General features: G+C 37.2%; 1 protein-coding gene across 3 annotated transcripts in view; it reads left to right on the top strand.

Annotated features, from left to right (window-relative positions):
* Positions 1-21236, top strand: part of Lpin2 (lipin 2) — a 77070-nt gene that overhangs the window by 6152 nt on the left and 49682 nt on the right. The window contains exon 1 of one of the 3 annotated variants that reach the window (XM_046467435.2): positions 15741-15978. The exons of 1 other annotated variant lie outside the window; for it this stretch is intronic. In XM_046467435.2, coding sequence (XP_046323391.1) covers positions 15874-15978 — 105 coding nt within the window. In that variant the 5' untranslated portion in view covers positions 15741-15873. Of the gene's footprint in view, positions 1-15740; positions 15979-21236 lie in introns of those variants that run through there. One more of the 3 variants, XM_046467436.2, reaches the window with a different exon arrangement.

The following is a 21236-nucleotide window of genomic DNA, read 5'->3' as shown; positions in this document are numbered from 1 at the left end:
AATTTAAAGTGTGGATTAAACAAATGCTTTATTAGGAAGGACTGATCTTTTGTTGTAGGATTTTCTAAATGGCTTACCTGGATGAAAGTAATTTACCTAACTAGCATTATTTGAAAGGTAGAAATTTGGAATTTTGAAGTCTTTAATATCAGCTCTATCCACTATCAATGATGCTATTGCCTGCTAGGAATACTGAATATTTCTAGGAGTTATTTAATGTTTGTAGAGGATTGTCATTGTGATTACAGTTAAATGATTGAACACCCTTGGGCCAGACACTGTGCTAAGTGCTTTACATTAATTTTCTCTTAGAGTCACAACAACCCTGCAAAGCAGGGATAATGGCCGTTTTTTCTAGGTAAGGTCACTGAAGCTAAGAGATTTTTTTAAGGTCACATAATCATGTGGAAATGACCTCTCTGTGTTGCCCTTGGCTCTATTGCCACCATACTGCCCAAGGACTGTAAGAATTTTGCATTGATTTGACATCCCTGAATTTTTTGGATTTTGTTTTTACTTTTGTTAGGAAGTACCGGAGAAATGATCCTTAATTTCACAGTCTATAAACTCATTTATAGGGATAGCACCTACTTTGTAGGAGCCTTGGGTTTTTAGGCATCATTTATGTATGCAAAACCAATTGTGCTAGTGAGAGAAAACCAACCAGGAAAATATCAGAGGTGATTTGGGCCTTACTGCACTGACTTGACACCTGCTCTGGAATGAGCATTGAGTCTAATTTTCTCTTGCCTGCTTTTCAAGGAATGATCCTGTCACTGGGCTGAGACTGGATCAAGTGTCTAAAGCCTGTATTTTTTCATACAATCTGGTCTTTACACTCAAAACTAAATACTGCTTTCAGGCTCAGCTTGAGAGGAAAGTGGTTCTGCTTTAATGTTGGGAAAGATGAAGTAGATGGTTGGACTGTTTGAAACATGATATGTCAGAATCCACCATGATGCTTTTTCCTCAAGGATTTTCCCTGGTAATTTGGACTGTTCTTTATTTGAAGAGGTATATACTATAACTCCTAGATTACATGGGATTGGCCTATGTAGGAAGCTTAAACAGTGTCAGAGCTGGGATGTGATATGGCAAGTTCTTCTCTATTCAGAACTTTTTGTCCCATCACATTGTATAGCCAGCTGAAACCTTGGGAATCAGTTCTTTTTGAACTGATTTGTCTATTGAACTGTGTCCCCTCACCCCCGTATCATTTGACTCACTTGGTAGCTACATTTTCAGATAGCCCCCCTCGAATGGCATTAATAAATGAATGAGTTGGGGAAAACAGACATACATTCAGATACAGGGCTTGCTATATTGCCCAGGCTAGCCTTGAACTCCCAATCCTGTCTCAGCCTGGGACACACCTCACAACCCACAGTTGTCTCTTTTTTTGTAACACTGGGATAACAATACCCTACCTGCTAGGCCCTGAAGATTATGTGAAAAATGTGTTAAACTACAGCCACTAGCTATCTAGAGGTCCAGAAGCTTGGTAGCCAGCTGAAGACTCTAACTAGATCAGAGATGACAGTCGAGTCAGTCACAGCACAGAGAGTAAAAGGCAAATTCAACATTCCTCCTATTGTAGTAAAGTGGCTTGTAGTATTATAGGGAAATTAAGTAAGTCTTACATAAAGCAGAATTTAATAAAATGAACAGGGAAGAATTGGAAAGGAAGTACTATCTGAGGGGTTTAAAGTGAGACAAAGGAGATATCATGTGAGAACATGTTTAGTTAAAGGTGTTTTTTATGTCACACACTCACAAAAATCATTTTATATGCCTAAGATTTCTTCCTTAACTCAGAACTTTTATCTTCACAATGTTGAGTTAGCAATTTTGTATACAAATCTCATGCTCTATGCTTGTTATAAATGTTAAGTTTTGTGATTTTTGCCATCATTTTGTCTATGGCCCTGTGAATTTTATTTCTACAGGATTATAGTAAATAGAGCCTTATTTTTGAATCTAGAATGTAATTCCTAGAAAGCAGAGTAGTTTTCCATAAGTAATGAAGTGCAGGTATATGCTTCACCAAAAGGAAAAAAAAAAGTTGTTTTTGACTAATTCATAAAACCCCTAAGTAATTAATATTTTTTACAAACTCTTAATAATTTGATTTTCATAAAAATGGACACCAATTTCTTTAGATTGTGTACTCAAAATTTTATTCTCTACTAGTTCAAAAGTACTAATATCTCTGTATGTTTATGGTGAACGGAATCTTTTTGCTTCTTCTGGATGTGGTCCCTTTAAATGGTGACTAAATCTTTCACTGGTATTCTTGCCATGACATCTCTCTGTCCCAAGTGAATGAATTGTATAACCTAGTAGTGGCATTGCTGTGTTTAAATTTCCTTGTTTTCTCTGTTAATGAGACATGCATACCTAATGCTCAGATAGACCACAGGTGCTGATGTTGAGACTTAGGAACTTTTCCTAATTAAAAAACAGAACAAAACACTATCCATGATGCTCTTATTTGCTTAGTGTTCTTTTTTTTTTTTTTTAAGAGAGAGAGAATTTTTTTAATATTTATTTTTTTCAGTTTTCGGTGGACACAACATCTTTATTTTATTTTATGTGGTGCTGAGGATCGAACCCAGCGCCCCGCTCATGCCATGCGATTGCGTTACCGCTTAGCCACATCCCCAGCCCGCTTAGTGTTCTTTTTCTTCCTTTTCCCGCATAGTTTTCATTCCTGTGAATGATTCTTTTTTCATAAAGCTGTATCACAACTTTATTCATCTTTGAATTTTAAAATATATTATTTTTACATGTAGTTGGAACATTCAAGTAATCCTGAGGTATATAATGAATAAATACCAGTCCTTTTCCTCATGCTGATTACTGCCTCTTCGAAAAAACTTACTTCTTTTGCCTATTTCCTGTGGAATTTACTTCATATTTGTGTGCCTACACTACTCTAGCATGGGTTTCCCATTTTAGACATTGTTTATTGATTTTCCTAGTGTGCAGGATAAGGATTCATTTCTTGCATAACCCTCTTAAACATGTTTCCCCATACTGACCACCCATTATATCATAATATTTTATCTTCCCAATATTCAATACTTTCATTTTGATTACTAAATATTGTCATAACTAACCATGTCCAATGATTTTATTTGACAGTTCAAGTTTTTGTTTCCTATGGAGTCAACATTTATTTTGTTGGCTTTCATTTCTGAGCACCAGTCATGAATTCAGGCTCCCAGTTTCTGACAATCAGTGCAGCCCTGAATTGCCTTGTCCTGAATCTCTGTCATTTCTCCTGTGTTGGGCCTCTTGTCCTAGATCTCTTGACTTCCTCCCTCTTGCTGCTCTTCCTCATTTTTGTGGAGTACTCCTCCACCAGCTTTTTGAGAAGATTCATAGGAAGTAAATTCTTTGAGATCTTGCAGCTCTGAGAATTTCTTTATTCTAAGTCTCATACTTAACTGATAGGTTATCTGTCAGACTAGAATAGAATCAATACTAGAATGGAAATTTTCCCTTTTTTGGGGAGAAGTTAACTATTTTTGAGTCACCTCAAGCCTTTTTAATTTTTGTATTTCTTCTTTCCCTCTTCATATCCTTTCTTTCTCTTTCTGATTTTTTAAGCACTTTTACTTTGTCTTCTTAAAGTATTTATAATTTTATCTTCTCTTGATGAAGTATCTTGGTTTCTGATTTATCATCTCAGTCCTTGGACCAGACACAGGAAGTGATAGTTAACCTGGAAAGTACCCACCTCACTTGGGTTCACAGAGAACCCTCACTTCTAACCTTGTTGTTTTTTTTTTTTTTTTTCTTCCCTCACACCTGGCTAGCCTGCGTGTATGTTACCAGAGTCTTTGTAGACCAGAGGGCATTAAAACACCTAGAGAATATAGTGGTGCTTCTCAGGCCTGGTGAGGCTTCTTCTCCCCACATGCAGAATCATCCACAGCTATGTTGCCTCATGAAGTTGGGGAGGTGGCTGGCACTGGGTGCTATACCTCTGATTGAGGGTATGGTGTATATCCTGCTTTGTGTAGGCATGTCCATGCAATTCTGAAGCTTTTGCGATTAGAGAAACTCCTTAGCCTTTAATGTTGTTTGTTGCCATTTTTTATTTTTAGTAACTGTCTTTGGAACTCACACCAGTGCAGGTATCTCCCCATCCTTTTTTGCTAAGGACTTCCAATTTGGAAAATCATGTCTCTGGGAAATATTCTTGTGCATCTTATTTGATAACATTCTTCCCTCCTCCCCCTCCCTGCCTTTTTTTTTCTCCTCTCTAAAAAATACCCCACAAATCCAATAAAGGGCCCCTTTTGGATTGATATCTTTTCTCTCCTTTTGTTCATTCTTTTATCTTGCCTAGTTAGACTTACAGGGAGTTTAGCATCCTGTTGTCATTTCATGGTTGCAGCATTTTCTCTGATAATATAGTGTTTACGAAAGTGATTTTGCATTGTTTCCTTCAAAAAATTCTCATTTGTATTAATTGCTGTTTTAAGCTCTCCTCAGATGCCTGATATTTGTTGGGTTTTCCTTTATAAGTAAAAGTAAGACCAAAAAACTGATTGGAACTGCTCTGTGCATGAGCTGGACTTAAGCCCTGGGTGGGTGATGAGGTAGGGAATTCCAAATATCAATATTTGTAGGTTCCCTCAGTCCCCATTGATAAATTCCTCAGAAGAATCTGTTCAGTGTTTCACTTTTGGTAACCAGTGTTCAGGGAACTGGAGTGAGGGAGAGGGTAGCTTTGCTGTCTGAACTTTTATAAGTTTCTAAGTGATGTAGGTTGCTTCATTTTGGTAATATTTCCTGTGATTTGCTGCTGTGACCTCCTCTACTATAGCCGTTAATTCAGAAAGCCTGTGAGGTGTTATGGGGGATTGAGAAATCCCCCGACAAATACACATATAGAGAGAAATCTGGGACCAGGTGGGACACCATTCTCTGATGTGGAGGAACAGTGACCCAGAGCAAATTCAGCATATTTATATAGGTTTTATTATCAAAAGGTTATTTGTGAGAAAGTGTCAGGAAAAGCAGATAGATTTGAAGGTCGCAGTGAAACTTGTGGGACATCAAGGTTATTATAGAGCCCAGAATTCTCTATCACTAGGAATTGGTGCCTAAGCTCAAGGTCCAGACTGATATAGGTTGCTCTGTGCCTTTTCACGGAGCCTCCCCAGGCCAGGCATCACCATAGCAATGGGGCCATCTTGACCCGCACCTTGGTGCAGGAAGTTCCCAGCACAAATGCAGCCACAAGGCAGTCAGAGGTCACATCCAAATCACTGGTCACAACTTGCAAGTTGGCTTTTTTCCATCTATTACTTTTCTTTTTAATGGTCTTTTATTTTTAGAACAGTTCTAGATTTTCAGAGAAATTTAGAAGATAGTGTAGAGTTCCCATATAGCCTGTACTGAGCTTCCTCTGTTATTAACATCTTGCATTTAGTCTAATACATTTGTTAAAATTAATGAGCCAATATTAATACATTATTTTTAACTAAATCCCGTAGTATATTTAGATTTCCTTTGTTTTTTACCTAGTGTCTCAGGATCTCACCCAAGCTACCCCATCACATTTAGTTGTTCTGTCTTTCTTTAGGTTTCTCTCAGTATGGCAGTTTCTCAGAACTTCCTTGTCTTTGATGACCTTTTTTGTTTTGTTTTGAGACAGGGTATCACTTTGTTATCCAGGCTGGTCTTGCACTCCACAGGTTTCAGTGGTCCTTTTGCCTCAGCCTGCCAAGTAGTTGGGACTGGTTTGTATCACCACAGCCAGCTAACCACAGTTTTAGAAGAGTACTAATCAGACATTTTGTAGGGTGTTAGAATTTCTCAATTTTTTTCATGATATGACTGGGTTATGGGTTATTAGTAGAAAGACCATAGAGGTAAAGTGCCATTTTTATCATATCAAGAGTACATTATATCAATATGATTTGATTTAATATTGACCTATATTCACCTGGTTGAGATAGTGTTTGTCAGATTTCTTCCCTGGAAAGTGTCTATATTTGGAAGTCGTTCTACACAGTTCACAACTAAGGGATGGGTAGTTAAGCACTTCATCTTGAGAGTGCACTATCTATATGTTTGGAATTTCACATGGGAAGTTGTATCTTCGCCCCAACTTATGAGTTTATTCAATCATGTGTTTATATTGGAATGGGCATTCATTTTATATTTTGGGTTATAATCCAATATGGCTTTATTTGCTGTCTAAATTTTTCTGCTTTGACCATCGGGAGCTCTTTAATTTGCCTCTTGTGCCCCTTTGACATATACCCACCAGTGTGGGGTTGGGTGTGTGTGTGTGTGTGAGAGAGAGAGAGAGAGAGAGAGAGATAGGGCCTTGCTGTGTTGCCCAGACTGGTCTTGGATTTGTAAGCTCAAGTGATCCTCCATCGTCAGCCCCCTGAGTAGCTGGAACTATATAGGTGTGTGTTACCATGGCAGGTTCGAGGGTTAGGTTTTGTTTCATTCACTTGCTTATTTTCTAGTTCGCTACCATTTTTCCTTTTCCAGAAACTTAATCTCTTTAATTTTCTGTCATCTCCTCTATCCAAGCTCTTTGTTCTTTTGAGTTCGCTACAATAAAAAAGTACCTCAGACTGGGTAGCTTAAACTACAGAAGTTTATTAATTTACTATTCCAGAGGATGGGAATTCAGAGTCAAGATTGTCCACAAGTTTGATTCATGCTACTGTCCTACCTCCTGGCGGTTTGTTGACAGTCTTTGGTATTCCTTGCTTGTAGATATGTCATCCTTCATCTCTGATCATCTCTGCTTTCATTTTCACATGGCATGTGTGTCTCTTATATCCAGATTTCCCCTCTGTATAAAGACACCCATCATATTGGATTTGAACGTACATTAATCTCATTTTAACTTATTACCTCTGCAAATGTTCTTTTTACACACAAGGTCACCTTTTGAGGTAATAGTGGTTAGAGTTTTATTAACAACTGCTACTGCTGCTACTACTACTTCAACTATTTCTACTGCTCCAAGCGCTACTACTATGTATTATTTTTTTCAAGGAGGACATATTTGAACATAACAGCAAGTTTCAAGAGCGTAGAGATACATTATGTGACATTCTCTGGGTTTAACAGGATGTCTAGTCATGGTAGTATCGTAAAAGATGCTTTTAGTCACATTAATCTTCACTGAAGATAAGAAATAATTTTTAAATTATAACCAGAGGTTTTTGTTCAGACTTGTGACTGCTAAAATTTCCGCTGGTTCCCAAATGTTTAATAACTTAGCATCTGAGTCATCTCACTTTTTCCTCCTGCTTTATTTCTAAAGTAATTTGAAGGTTGGCAAAATGACTAAAGCGTGAACAGCAGCAGTGTCTTGTACAAGAGAGTGAATCCTGCCTGTATTATGGCATAGTCATGTGAGCATAATCACCTAGGTTCTGGTGCTACTCCCTTGTTCATCATACTCTATAATTTCAGAAGTGAGCCGCCTTGAAATTTTGTTGCTTTTTATTTATTTATTTTTGAAAAAAAAATTTAGTTGTAAGTGGACCCAATGCCTTTTTTTTGTTGTTTATTATATGTGGTGCTGAGGAGTGAACCCAGTGCTTCACACATGCTAGGCAAGTGCTCTACCATTGAGCTACAGTCCCAGCCCCCATTTTGTTGCTTTTTAAATAAATAAATATATATATATATAAATGTATGTGTATATATATATATAGTTGGACACAAGAGTTTTTAAATTTTGTTTAGGTTTTTTTAATGTGGTGCTGAGGATCGAACCTGGCCCTTGAATGTGCTAGGCAAGCGCTCTACCACAGAGCCAAAACCCCAGCTCCATTTTGTTGCTTTTAAAAATATTCTCCCAAACATTTTCCTACTCTGGGCTCTCCAATGCCTTTACTTAAAGTAAAGTGGCCCACTTCTGCACGCCCTTTCTTTCATTTCCTTTATATAATTTTCCCAGTCTTAAGATTTTGTTATTACTGTTGTTTTTTTTTCTCTCCCTCCATTAGGATAGAAGCACCTTGAAGATAGATAATTCATCAGCCAAGTTTACTGTTTGATCCCCAGCTCTGCAGATAGAACAGTGTGTGTGACATCAGAGTAGACACTGCTGTTGCACAAACAGTTCAATGAGTTAAAATAGATTTTGTGTACCCACAGTACTAATGTTGCTTCACTGACTTGCTGTTGCTCTTAGAAGTCCTCTCATTGAAGTCGCTTAATGTACAAGTCAGTTTGTGATAACATACTGGCATAGCCTTACATGGTGTTGTTTTGTAACGCTACATAAAACTAGGCCTCAGCCCCACTTAGAGTGATGGGCGACACTAACAGCAGCAGTGTGATTCGTGTGGCTGCTGTCTTTATAGCCTCTTCCTCTACCCACTCAGATGTCCTCACAGAACTGGGAAGGGGGACAGCTCTGGGAGGGTCTGCGATAGCCTTCCTAAATTTCTAAAGATTCTTCTGAGATCTCAGTAGTCACCAGTAGAAGAAAACTGGGCAGGATACATAAGCTTGCCACTAGGAATAGTCACTGGCCACACAGCATCTTCCCACATCCCCAGGGCCCTCTCCAGAATACCATGGTGATGACTTGAGATGCCAGGAGCTGGGATTTGTAAATTATCTTTTCTAGTTTTCATTGTCCTTTGATACAAAAGAAGTTTTTAACTACCTATGTTTACTCTTATGCCACTACCACACTGTTTGGATTATGGTAGCTTTGTAATGAGCTTTGAAATCAGGAAACATAAGTCTTTCATTCTTTGTTCTTTTTCAGTATTGCTTTGGCTATAGTAAGGGCCCCTTATAACTCCATATAAATTTGAGGCTGTTGGGATGTTGATAGGATTGCATTTGATCTGGGATCACTTTGGGTAGTATTGACATCTTAACAATAGTAAGTCTTGGGCTGGGGATGTGGCTCAAGTGGTAGCGTGCTCGCCTGGCATGCGTGTGGCCCGGGTTCGATCCTCAGCACCACATACAAAAAAAAAGATGTTGTGCCCGCCGAAAACTAAAAAATAAATATTAAAAAATTCTCTCTCACTCTCTCTTTAAAAAAAAAAAATAGTAAGTCTTGCTGTCCATGAATATGAATGTTTTTCTGTTTACTTGGGTCATTTTTAATTGCTTTCAGCATTGTTTTACGTTTTGATAGAACAAGTTTTTATTTCCTTTGTTCAATTTATTCCTAGGTATTTTATTCTTTTAGGTTCATTGCATACTGTTTGACATGTTTTTAAATACCTAGCATGTTAAATCTGAATTTTAATGAGAGGTGGGAGGGAAAGGGAGAGAGAAGGTAAATTGCACGGTAATGGAAGGAGACCCTCAGGGTTATACAGTGGAGGGGGTAGAGAGAGAGGAGGGGAGGGGAGGGGAGAGGTGGGGAGGGGGGAGGGTGGATGATGGGAAAGGCAGCGGAGCACAACAGACACTAGTATGGCAATTTGTAAATCAATGGATGTGTAACTGATGTGAATCTGCAATCTGTGTATGGGGTGAAGGTGGGAGTTCATAACCCACTAGAATCAAAGTGTGGAATATGATATGTCAAGAAATTTGTAATGTTTTGAACAACCCACAATAAAAAATTAAAAAAATTAAAAAAAAAAAAAAAAAAAAATCTGAATTTTAAATTAATAAATTCAGGAAGGTACTATAGAAGACATTTTTAGCTTTGAATTCAGATGTATTAGAGTTGAGTCCTGGCTTTGGCACTTTTAAAAACCAGGTGGTTGACTTTGGAGATTCTGCACCTCTTTGAAACACTATTTCTTCATTTGTAAAAGAATAGGAATAAGTAAATCTGTCTTTCATGGACATTATGTAGCTCAGAGATGACATACACTAAGAACTAACACCAGGGTATAACTCAGAGTAAGTAACCAAATAATGCTAGGATTGCCAGGATTGTTTTCTTGTATGATTTCAGTATAAATACATGCATATATATGGCTTATATAATTTCTCATAAATATTTACTGTAAATTGACTTTTATCTTATTCCTTTTTACATTCAGAAATTTTGTGATTAAAGTATGCATTAAAAACTTGAGTAAAATTAGCCTTTGTCACAAAGGCTAGTGATTTTTACACAAACTATCTGATTTCCAAAGTGCTGTTTTATAAAATACGTTGTGTCTGGAAGAAGAAAAAAGTTATAAATTGTCACACTTGCTGTGTTAGTGCCATTGTTTCCTTAAAAGAGGGATTTATCTCTTCTATTAGTGCTGCTTGCACTTGCCTCTTTTATTTTTTGGATTCTGGGTCCTGACATTGTAAGGGTATATTTTAGACATTATCAGCATCTCACCTCTAGGAGTAGAAAGCTAATTCAGCTGTTTCTACTACTAAGGGCATTCTTTGAGGCTTTACCTTCAGTGGAGAGTGCAGCTACTCCTGCCATCTGGAATTTTATTCATTTTTATGATTCGTCCTCATCTAACTCTTGCTGTCTAAAGTGTTATAGTTTTCCTCGTTTTCTCATATGTTTACGCAAACTTTGAATTAGATTCAACTTCTAAAGACAAAAATCTAAGAATTCTGATTCTTTTAAATATCACCCATTAAATGAAAACCTTACTTGGTAACAACTTAAAATATAGCATTAGAATTTTCTAAACATTATAAAAGTAAATTCCTTAAATTATCATTCTTTTAGCAAAATATATTTTGTCACTTTTGTTGCTCATTATTTCCTGAAGAACATAAATGTACCTGCTTAAAAGAATATAAAATATTTCACATTATGGCAGGGATGTGATAGTGGCAGGATGCTTGAGGTTGAGAAGCTTGGAAATTTAAAAAAGAAGAAATTGGGAGAGAGAGCTGACCACAGAAACAAAGCAGGGTTGTCAGGTTCTGTTGGGGGCACATTTAAGGTTACAGATTAACAATTTATACTCCTACCCATCTGCCCTATCAAGATCATGATTCCTAGCAGTGCTGTTATTATTAAAATAATAATCCCAACTGCTTGAGTTGTGGTTTTTTGTTTTGTTTTGTTTTTAGCCTACTAAGAAAGAGCAAGTTGATAATTCAACATCAGTAATATGTGAGTGGATACAGTGGCTCACCTGTAATCCCAGCTGCTCAGGAGGATGGGGCAGCAGAATCACAAGTTTGAGTCCAGCCTCAACAACTTAATGAGCCTGTCTCAGAATGAAAAGTAAAAGACAGGGCTAGGGATTTATCTCAGCATCCGTAGGTTCAATCAAAAAGCATTCTTAGACTTATATTCAATTGTGCTGCCTAGCTTTTCTGTCTTAATAATTGGATACTTGACTGATACAACCAGGCATCTCTCAATATTGTCTCTCTTGCCTCAAAATTTGTGTGAAAGCTTGATCCTAGAACATTAGTGTCAGAAGGGCTAGACAGTTCCTTAAACCAGGATGTGTATATCCAGTTTTCTAAGGATATTCTAAGCCATACAATAAATGTAATACATTAACCCTTCAACTTGGTAGAAGAAAACTTTGACCAGTTACTTTTTCCATTTAAAAAAATAGATAGTAGCCAGGTGCGATGACACATGCCTGTAATCCCATCGGTTTGGGAGGCTGAAGCAAGAGGATTGCAAGTTCAAAGCCAACCTCAACAATTTATCAAGGCCCTATGCAACTTAAAGAGACCCTGTCTCAAAATAAAATATAAAAAAGGGCTGGGGATGTGCCTCAGTGGTTAAGTGCCCTTGGGTTCAATTCCTGGTCCCCCCCCCCCCCCCCAAAAAAAAAAAAAAAAAAAGTCAGCGGAGTGGCACACATCTATTATTGCAGCTACTGGGGAAGCTGCAGCAAGAGGATTGCAAATCTCTAGCCCTGGGCAATTTAGACCTTCTCTTAGAAGAAAAAAAAAAATGGGCTGGGGATGTAGCTCAATGGTAGAATGCCTCTGGATTCAATCCCCAGTACCACGGCAGGGAGTAGGGAGGGAAAAATATCACAGTAGAGTGCAAAATGTATTAATTTTGAAGATAAAACTTCTTTGACGTCTCCTCATTGATCTTTGAGTCACTTTAAGCCAGATCTTGGACCTCAAGAGACCCTTCTTGCATTTTCTTCTGCATTCCTGGAAAGGCCTGTTTGCATGTGATTATTCATTCACATTTCAGTGGAATAGACACTAGCTGTACTGTTCAGAGTTTTGGAATCGTGTGAAGATATTGTGAAACACTGGAACTTAAGTAAACTGTATAGCTATTATCTATGAAGCAAATTATAAATGTTTGAAAAATCAGAGTAATTATGAGGAATTTTCTCTTGGTTTTGAATAAAACACAATCAGTCCCTTTTGGGTTGTTTTCTTAGCTTAAACAATGAATTATAATCCAGATAGAAGAAGAAATACTCTGTTTTAGATGATAAGAGAACCATGTGGCTCTACATTAAAACAAGGAAATTTATTTCAGGTAGGCTGTAGTCCTTTTTCCATGTAGATCCCTTTGTCATGAAATGGCTTTGAAAGTGCAGAAATGCACTTGAGCCACTTCTTTCTTTATAGAAAAAATATGGTAAAGATTATGACATTTTTTGTAACTGAAACTTTTAAAATATTTTCATTGTGATTTTTTACTAATCAAAATGTGATTTCCGGGCTGGTCTCAGCGGTCGAGTGCTCGACTTACATGTGCAAGGCCCTGGGTTCGATCCTCAGCACCACATTAAAAAAAAAAATTATATATATATATATATATATATATATATTGCTATTCCACAATATGACCACTGGGTGGAGTGTAATTTTTGTGGTGAAATGAAAGTACTTCATTTTAAATGTGGTGACATGAAAGTATTTCATGAAAGTATTTCTGTTGAACCAATTTACTGCAACTTCACATAAGAAAAGTTTAAGTAAGGAAGTTTAAATAAATCCTTACACTTTCTTAAAAATCCCTTTATAACCAGTCTCATATTTATAGGATGAGTAGTGGGGAAAAACAGAAACCAATTACTTAGCATCATTATCACCTGTGGAATCTGAGCAAGACTGATTCTTCTGAGTTGCATTTTAGATTTGTTTTTCTAAACAAAGATTTTTGGGGGCAGGGAGCAAGCAAGGTTTAAGTCTATGAAGAAATATTCAAATTTCTGCCTACTATTTTTTTAAGATCATTGAAGATGCTATGTAAAAGTAAAAACATAGTTTTTCTCAGTATTCAGCTATTTACTTTTACTTTAGCTAGTTTTTTATATTTAGCTTTCAGAACCAGAAAAGTTTTAAAATGGTTTTTCTTTGAAAATCATAAGGATAATTGAAAATAGTTGGTTGTGACTTTAACATTTATTGACCAAGGTGGGGAACTGGAACCACAATGTTGGGTTCCAGCCTTGGAGGTCAGGGTAATGCTTAGGTCACCATAGGGAAAAACTGTAGGTGTGTGTCCAGTGGCAACATAGATGTCCAGAAAATGAGCTCATCTCTGAAGGTCCATAGTACATGCCCCCTTTCAGTGAGGACGTTCTGTGAGTCATCCTTCAAAACAATGACATAATACCAAGACGGGCAGGAAACCCATATGGTTGGCTTGGGGCCTTCTTGTTGTGTAAGTGGCCTTTGAGGTGAACATTGTCCAGACTTCATATCTACTGCTCTCTGCCCTGTTTGATCTCCGCCATCATCTTCCCATGGCACATTCTCTCTGAACTAGGCAAAATGTTGTGGGGGGCAGGGGACCACTGAACCAGAAATTGGGATTGTTGTTTGAGCATATTTACCAAAGAAGTGGGTCCTTGATTTCCTCATGTTTAAAATAGATAAGGATAAGGTTTTTCTTTTTCCTTTACCTCTACCCTTCTTCTTACAGTCTTCCCTTCTGCTACCACCCTGTGTATTTTCTTATCACTCTCTTTCACATTTTATTTCCTCTGCTTCCTGACATTTCCTTTTGTCTCCTTTTTCTTGTTAGGTCATTTCTCCTTAATCTGCCTTTTTTGTTTTCTCCTATTTCTCCTTCCTATCCTCTCATTTCTCCTTTCACTTTTTCCCCCTACTGACAGCACCCCAAGTGGGTTTTCTTTTTCTTTTTTAAAATTTTTAGTTGTAGATGGACACAATACCTTTATTTTTATTTATTTTATTTTTATGTGGTTCTGAGGATTGAACCCAGTGCCTCACATGTGCCAGGCAAGTGCTCTACCGCTGAGCTACAATCCTAGCCCCTACATGAGGTTTTTATGACTGCCCTCTGCCATTGGGGATCAGGAACTGTAGCAGGTCATGGAGGAAATATGTAAATTTCTGTAAATGGCATTATATTTAAACCATAAAACCCCTAAGAGAGATTTTTGTATGTGATGTGTACTGAATTAGAGCACAGATGAATGTGGACACCTCAGTATACTCCAGACTCACCTTAGTATCTGGTAGACTAGATAGCAAGAAGGGAAATAGGTGAACACAAGACAAGTTTTTCTAGTTCTAATTTTGGTGAAATTGGTTTTTAATTCTGCCACTTAATTTTTTTATTATACTAACTGGTGGTGTATTGCTATATTAAATATCACCATTTAAATTAAATATCACCATTTAAATTAAGCATTAATGACCTCTGCCCTTCTTGGTCAAACCCTTGGAAATTTTGTCTTTTTGTGAAGTTTAAAGGTAGAAAAAGAGGCTTAATGTGAAGCTTATATAACATGTGCATATCAGCTAGTATATTGTTGATGAGCTAATTATTTTTATAGAATGATGAAAAATCCTTTTCTCTTCTATTCTTTGTTATGTAAAATTTTGCCTGAATGTCTTTCCTTTTCCCTTTGCCCTCAAGATAGTCTCAGGACCCTACAGCAAAATTGCCTAGTAGAAATTTAATGAGCTACATATATAATTTAAATTTTCTATTAGTCACATTTTAAAAGTAGGAAAAAAGATAAAATTAACTAACAATTTTTATTTAATTCAGTATATCCAGAATACCCTCATTTCAACACTTAATACGTATGAAAATTATGAGATTATTTCACATTCTTTTTATCATACTAAGTCTTCAAAATCCAGGAAGCATTTCTTATTAGAGTTCATTGCAGTTGGTACTAACCAGCTTGCAGATGCTCAGTAGCCATGTGGCTAATGGCTCTTTGTAATGAGCAGTACAATCTAGAAAATGGCTTGAATAAAATATATTTTAATTTAAAAATCTAATGCATTTTGTGTGTTAGGTGTCTTAGATTTAGAAAAATTCAATTGAAGTTACTTTCTGAGAGCTGGCAAGGACATAATAGGAATGTTCATTAAATGTTGCAGTCATACTCTTGAAGTCTAATAAATTATGTTATTTACAGTACTGAGCAGGATATTTCCCAGAATTGTGAAAAATATGGGTCATATGCCAGTGTGACATAAAAATAATTAGTAGTTGGACTCTACAAAACATGTATATACCTGGCTGACTTTGACTAATGTTCAAAGAAGTATATGTAAGTGATTTCCCTTACGTGATTAATTTATGTAAGATTACTTCTCCATGTGTACAGATGTTTTTATTTCTAAAAATGAGGATGTGATTGATTTAAGGAATCATTAACTCAATCCCTGTTCTGTGTGATGGGAGCTGCAGTGACCATCATGTGATTGGGCAGGACTTGGTACCTATCAGTGTAAACACATGGCACAGCCTGTCCCATGTCCTTGCTTATCTCCTTTGGAGAGAAGGGGTTGAGGTGTTTTGAGCAAATCTCATTGGTAAAGTTGTGTATGCATTGCTTTTTTTTTTTTTTTTTTTTTTTAAGAGCCATTTCCTTTCAGTTTTAACCATATATCCCTGTGTCTGCAAGCAGTTAACGTTCAGTCTGTCAACAGCAGAGCAGCTTTCTATTTTGATGATACCTTCATTTTTGTAAAAAGACATGCTTGATAAACTTCTTCAATTTTAAGATGTTTTACTTAGAAGATGATAGTGAAGATGAGGAGAAGGTTCACAAAGGCTTACTCAGTAAAACTCAAGCTGTTTACCCTGGCAAGGCCCCTCCTGGTATCCTGGTGAGTTTCATCCACCCTCACCCTGCTCCCTTTCTTGGGTGCTCAATCTGGGTAGAACTGAGAAGAGGGTGTGCACCCACCGAGTGAAGGTGACTAATGCCCCTTCTTTGGAAACAGTAATATTGTAGTGAGTTTTACTAACTTTTAAATGTTATGTTGAGCAAGAATCTTTGTCTACATGCCTTCCCCCACTGGCTCTCTGCTATCTTTCTACCTTTTTCTGTTTTTTGTTATTTTAACAAATAGTAATTTTCTGCCTAGAAAAACAAATGAAGTTACTTTAAACAGAACTTTTTTTAAAACTATGGTTTCAAAACAGTATATTTGGTTTCACATTCTCTTTGCTTATTAATGTAGTAATTGAGGTATAAAAATCATTTAAAATTTTTGTGGTTTTTATTGTCCTAGTCAAAGTCTTTTTAAAAGGTAGACTTAATATTTGGAAATTGGTTTTTCATTTCAATGTATGGTAAAGAAGAGGGACTATAGTCTTTTTTCTTCTGTGATTATAAGTAAGAAAATTTTGTAAACTTAAAATATATGGGGAAAATACAATATTTTAAATCTAGAATGTTCTCTTTGGTTACAACAAGTAAGATGTAGCATGTTATATAAGCTTAATGTGAAATCCAGTCTTCATTAAGGAAACAAAATCTGGTGACTATAGGACAATATAATTTAATATACTCTACCTGTGGAGCCTTTTCTTTTAAAAATGATAGGAAACAAATGCTTATATATTTTTAATGAAAGATGAATATGAAAGCAAACATAAAATCAGCAAAACAAAAAAATTGATAATTTCTAAAATCTGGTTCATAATCTGCTTGGTTTTAAGTTTTAAAGGTCTAAAATTTTTTGTTGGCACCTTTAAAAATGTTATCACATGCTGGGTGCTCTGGCGCATGCCTGTAAACCTAGCGACCCTGGAGGCTGAGGCAGGGGGATCAGGAGTTCAAAGCCAGCCTCAGCAAAAGCGAGGTGCTAAGCAACTCAGACCCCGTCTCTTAGTAAAACACAAAATTGTGCTGGGGATGTGGCTCAGTGATCCAGTGCCCCTGAGTTTAGTTCCCAGTGTGTGGGGGGGAAATCATCACACTCTTGTGTTTTTTACTTTTGGGTCTATAGGTATAGGTGTATTTGTTCAGACCTCTCGAATACTAATAGAAATAAATTGAATATGAATGGAAGTCAGGTACTACTGAGGGAAGCAATTTGCTTTTGAAACCTTTATTTTAATATAGAATTTATGTATGTGAATAGATTCAGGCACATTTGTTGTAAAGGTCAGAGGGAGGAAAGTGAACACACCTGGTTCTTAAGTTCCTAAGTAGCACCAACACACACAAACAGTCCATCAAAGAAGAAGTTCTTAGACTTCTTGCTATGGGTGTTTTCCAGAGAAAGGTCAGGGGTGTTTGCTTAGGCTGCATTTTATTAACAATTCCCTTTATGTCACTGTTAGAACATTAACATCCTATGAGTCATCTTCCCACCCAAGAGAAATACATGAGTTTTCTGAATGGCTAGTGTTTGGGGTACTGGATTTGATAACTGCTTAATAAACTATAATGATTACGGAGGAGTTTAACTTTACAACCTGGGTGTGTATGGTGAATGGGTATGTGTGGAAAGGGAGAATCCTGGTTTCTAAGCTTTTGTGACCTAGGTGACTCTTAGAAGTCACTTGTTGTTGTTGAGTTTCTTGGGTTTTGTTTTTTCTCCTGTGCATACCTCTTGTTAGAAGGAAATGGTTACATTTTTGAAGGACTGTTTCTGCATGGCTTTAGGTGTTTTTAGTATGTGTACATCATGATTTTTAAAAATCCTCTTCCTTTATTTTTTTAAAAAGTGAAGGTAATTCCTTTATTTGGTGAGGTAAAAGGCTGTGTTAAAATACTCCAAAGTTTCAAAATAATGTATTGTGGTTATTTTCCCTTGATGGGGCGGGGGCGGGGTCAAGAGACTAGGCAAAAATGTATAATAGGAGTTTTTATCCTAAGAAATCTTAGAAAATCAACGTATTTCTCCAGTTTAGAGCCAGAAGAGATTTCTAGAGGCCATCTAGCTGTTCTTATTAGAGGTAACCCTGGACAGACAAAAGTTGCCCAGGTGGGAAAATGAGACTTGGCCTTTGGTCTTCATATCCTCTTGGATTTTCAGCTGCTGGGGACTCCAGGAAGCCCAAGGTCAATATTCCTCCTTTCTCTCAGCTCTTTGTCTTAGGAACTGGACATCTCTGGTTGGCTCAAAAAAAAAAAAAAATGCTCAAGAAGATTTCATAACATAAACAGTGGTAGACAGTAGCAAGTCACCCTGCAGTCAGGGCTTATGATATAAGGCCGAGTGCTTTATAACAAGTTAGGAAACTGTGATTCCACCTGGGCTTTGGTAGGGTGAGGAAGCCCCAGGCTTAGCGCATTGTCATTGCTTGTTGCTGCCAGAAATTATGACACAGCATTAGGTGAACAGACAAAACAAATCATCTTTCTTGAGGCTAGCATGGCAATGTCCACAAAAATAATTAAACACTTAATTGAGCTTTTCATTTCTTCACAAGTAATGCTGTTAAACTTAACAGTCTCATAATTAACCAAAGAACTCAACTAACCAGAGTTCTAAGTCCTGGAACAAGGAGGAAGCAAGGAACTAAGGTAAGAATTTCTTCCTCCTTTCCTGGATAAGGGAAAGTTTCACAAAAATTTTTGAGATAAACATTTTCAGGTTTCTATTTGCAAAAGTATCTTTTAGCTTCTATTCTCAGCTAACACCCATGATGAACTTTGAATTATGCCTTTCCTCTTCCTTCCTCAGCTCCCTTACACTTAAGAGGAATGCTAGGTGTTTATCCTTTGGTCACCTAGTTGTGGGTGGGTGCTGACTCCCTAATCTCTGCAGAGGTTCCTGCATTTGAGAAAGGATTACAAAACACACAAGTGTGCTTTGGTAGTATCTCTAGCTAAGAAGACATATTGGGACTGGAGTAGCACAAGGTTGGGATATCACTAATTAGGCAGTTTTGAGGAGTTAAGTTCTTTTAAAACTGATCCACAAAGGAACTCAGGAATTTGAAGAAGAGTAGTTTTGGAAGTGTGGTCATGAATACATTTACATTGTTGGAAAATTATTATTCATTTTTAAATGTGTGCTCTCATCTATTTTTATTAAGGAAAAAATTAGAGATAGCTTACAAATAATGCATGCATACAGTTGCCTCCAGAGGACCCTATAGTATATGGCTAAATCCTTGGAGAGAGAGATATGGATATACTGGAGATTGACCCCAGGGGTGCTCTACCACCAAGCAACAGTTCCATTCCTTTTTATTGTTTTGAGACAGGATTTCCCTAAATTGCTGGGACTGGCCTCAAACTTTGAATCTTCGTGTCTCAACCTCCTGAGTAGCTGGGATTAAATTAGGTGTGTACCCCTGCACCTGGCTACACCTATTAATTTGAAAAGCAAAATTCTCTTCATTCAACAAATATTTATTTTTTTGCAATTGAGTGCAGTAGATGCTTTCTTTTCTTTTTCTTTTTCTTTTTTTTGGGGGGGTGGGGGGGGGCAGGTGGTACTGTTGATTGAACCCAAGGTCTCACACATCTCACACATGCTAGGTAAGCACTCTACCAGTAAACGATATCTACCTAGCCCCTAATTTTTTTATTTGCATTTACTAATGTGTCTGAATTATTTGCTGCTCTGGGTTTGTAAATAACACAGCTGGAAAGATTTCCAGCAAATGGCCATATAATTACTACTGCTTTTTGTTTGCCCTAGTTATTTGGTCCTGACTGCATACTTGCAGTTTGCTGAGCTCTTTCACTGAGGTGGTTAAGAGTGCCAGCGTGAGCCCAGTGTTGTGATGTGATCCAAGTGTGGGTTAGTCAGCTTTGTGTCCCATGACCCCATCAATGTGCTTTGTTATGTCACAAGAAGTCAGGCTACTGGCCTGGTCTAGAGGAGTTGAACGTGACTCTGAAGGGTCTAAATAAAAATCTCATTCTCTAAGAAAACACTAATTTTTTTAGATCATTTATGAGTAACATTCATATCTTAGATATTAAATATTCAAAACCAAGCCAGTTCTGGAGAAAAATTACAGACATACATTCATGAGTAAATAGTTTTGCGTGTTTCCATTTTTAAAAAAATCTCATTGAAACTAAAATAGTTATCAGGGGAATCTTTTTAACTCTAATCATGTGTAGAACACTGTGTGTACCTTTGGTATACTATCTTAATATTACTTCCTGTCTCTGTGGGAAGGACCTTCATTAGAAACCTCCTTAAAGTGAGACCCGGAAAAATATAGAGTTGTGTAACATCCCTAGAATGTTATCGAATGTTCAGATTTACCTGACCTGTACTTGAACTGTAAATGAAAGAGGCTATCTCTAGCTAGGTCGAGGGGCATAGCTGAAATTATAGCAGTCATTTCTCACCTTTATTTCTCTTATATTCTAACAAAGCATGAAACTATAGCCATTGTAGACTGATATTCAGTCATGAAATTGAAATCATGTTGGAAAAAGTAATTCCTTCAGGGACAGTGAGGCAGGAAAGGAGCCTTCAGTGAAAACAAGAGGAGTCTAGGAATCAATCCATCTGACTACTAGTCTTCTGACATCTTGAAATATGTTGATATTTTGGTGTCACGTGGAGGCTTACAAAAGTGCCTGTACCTATAAGTCTATGCTTGGGGGATAGGGCAGGGCCTGGTTGTCAGGATTACTCAAGTACATGATGTGACTTATGTGTAGCCTGGGACTAGAGGTGATTCTCAAGGACACTGACTTCCGAGTCTGGTCACTGGATTCACTGCTGAACTTTCACTAGAATATACAGATTTCTCAGACAGACTGAAGCAGAATCAGAGGAGTAGTGAAGCCCAAGAATTATTTGGTTCTGTTTGTTTTTAGAATTAAACTACAGACTTTATTCAGGTTTTTCCCATCAAAGTCCTTTTTTTGTTGCAGAACCCAGTCCAGAATACCATGCCTTTATTTGTCATGTGTCCTCAATCTCTTAAGAGTCTGATAGCTTCTTAGCTTTTCCCTATCTTTCTTGACTTTGACATCTCAGTGAGTGTTGGTCAGGTATTTTGTGGAATTATCCTTAATTTAGGGCTTTGCTGCTGTTGTCTCCTAATTAGATAGAGGTTATGTTGTTGGCAAAATGCCATGGAAGTGATATGTCCTTTTCAGTGAGTCATCCCAAGGGGGCCCTGATGTCAAAATATTTTCCACTGGTGGGGC

This window comes from Marmota monax, unplaced genomic scaffold, assembly GCF_021218885.2.
Source record: "Marmota monax isolate L192 unplaced genomic scaffold, Marmota_monax_Labrador192_F-V1.1 WCK01_AAM20220418_F8-fsc00103, whole genome shotgun sequence".
NCBI classification, from domain to species: Eukaryota; Metazoa; Chordata; class Mammalia; order Rodentia; family Sciuridae; genus Marmota; species Marmota monax.
The sequence above is the reverse complement of the archived record's forward strand: the minus strand, read 5'-3'. Positions and strand labels throughout refer to the sequence as shown.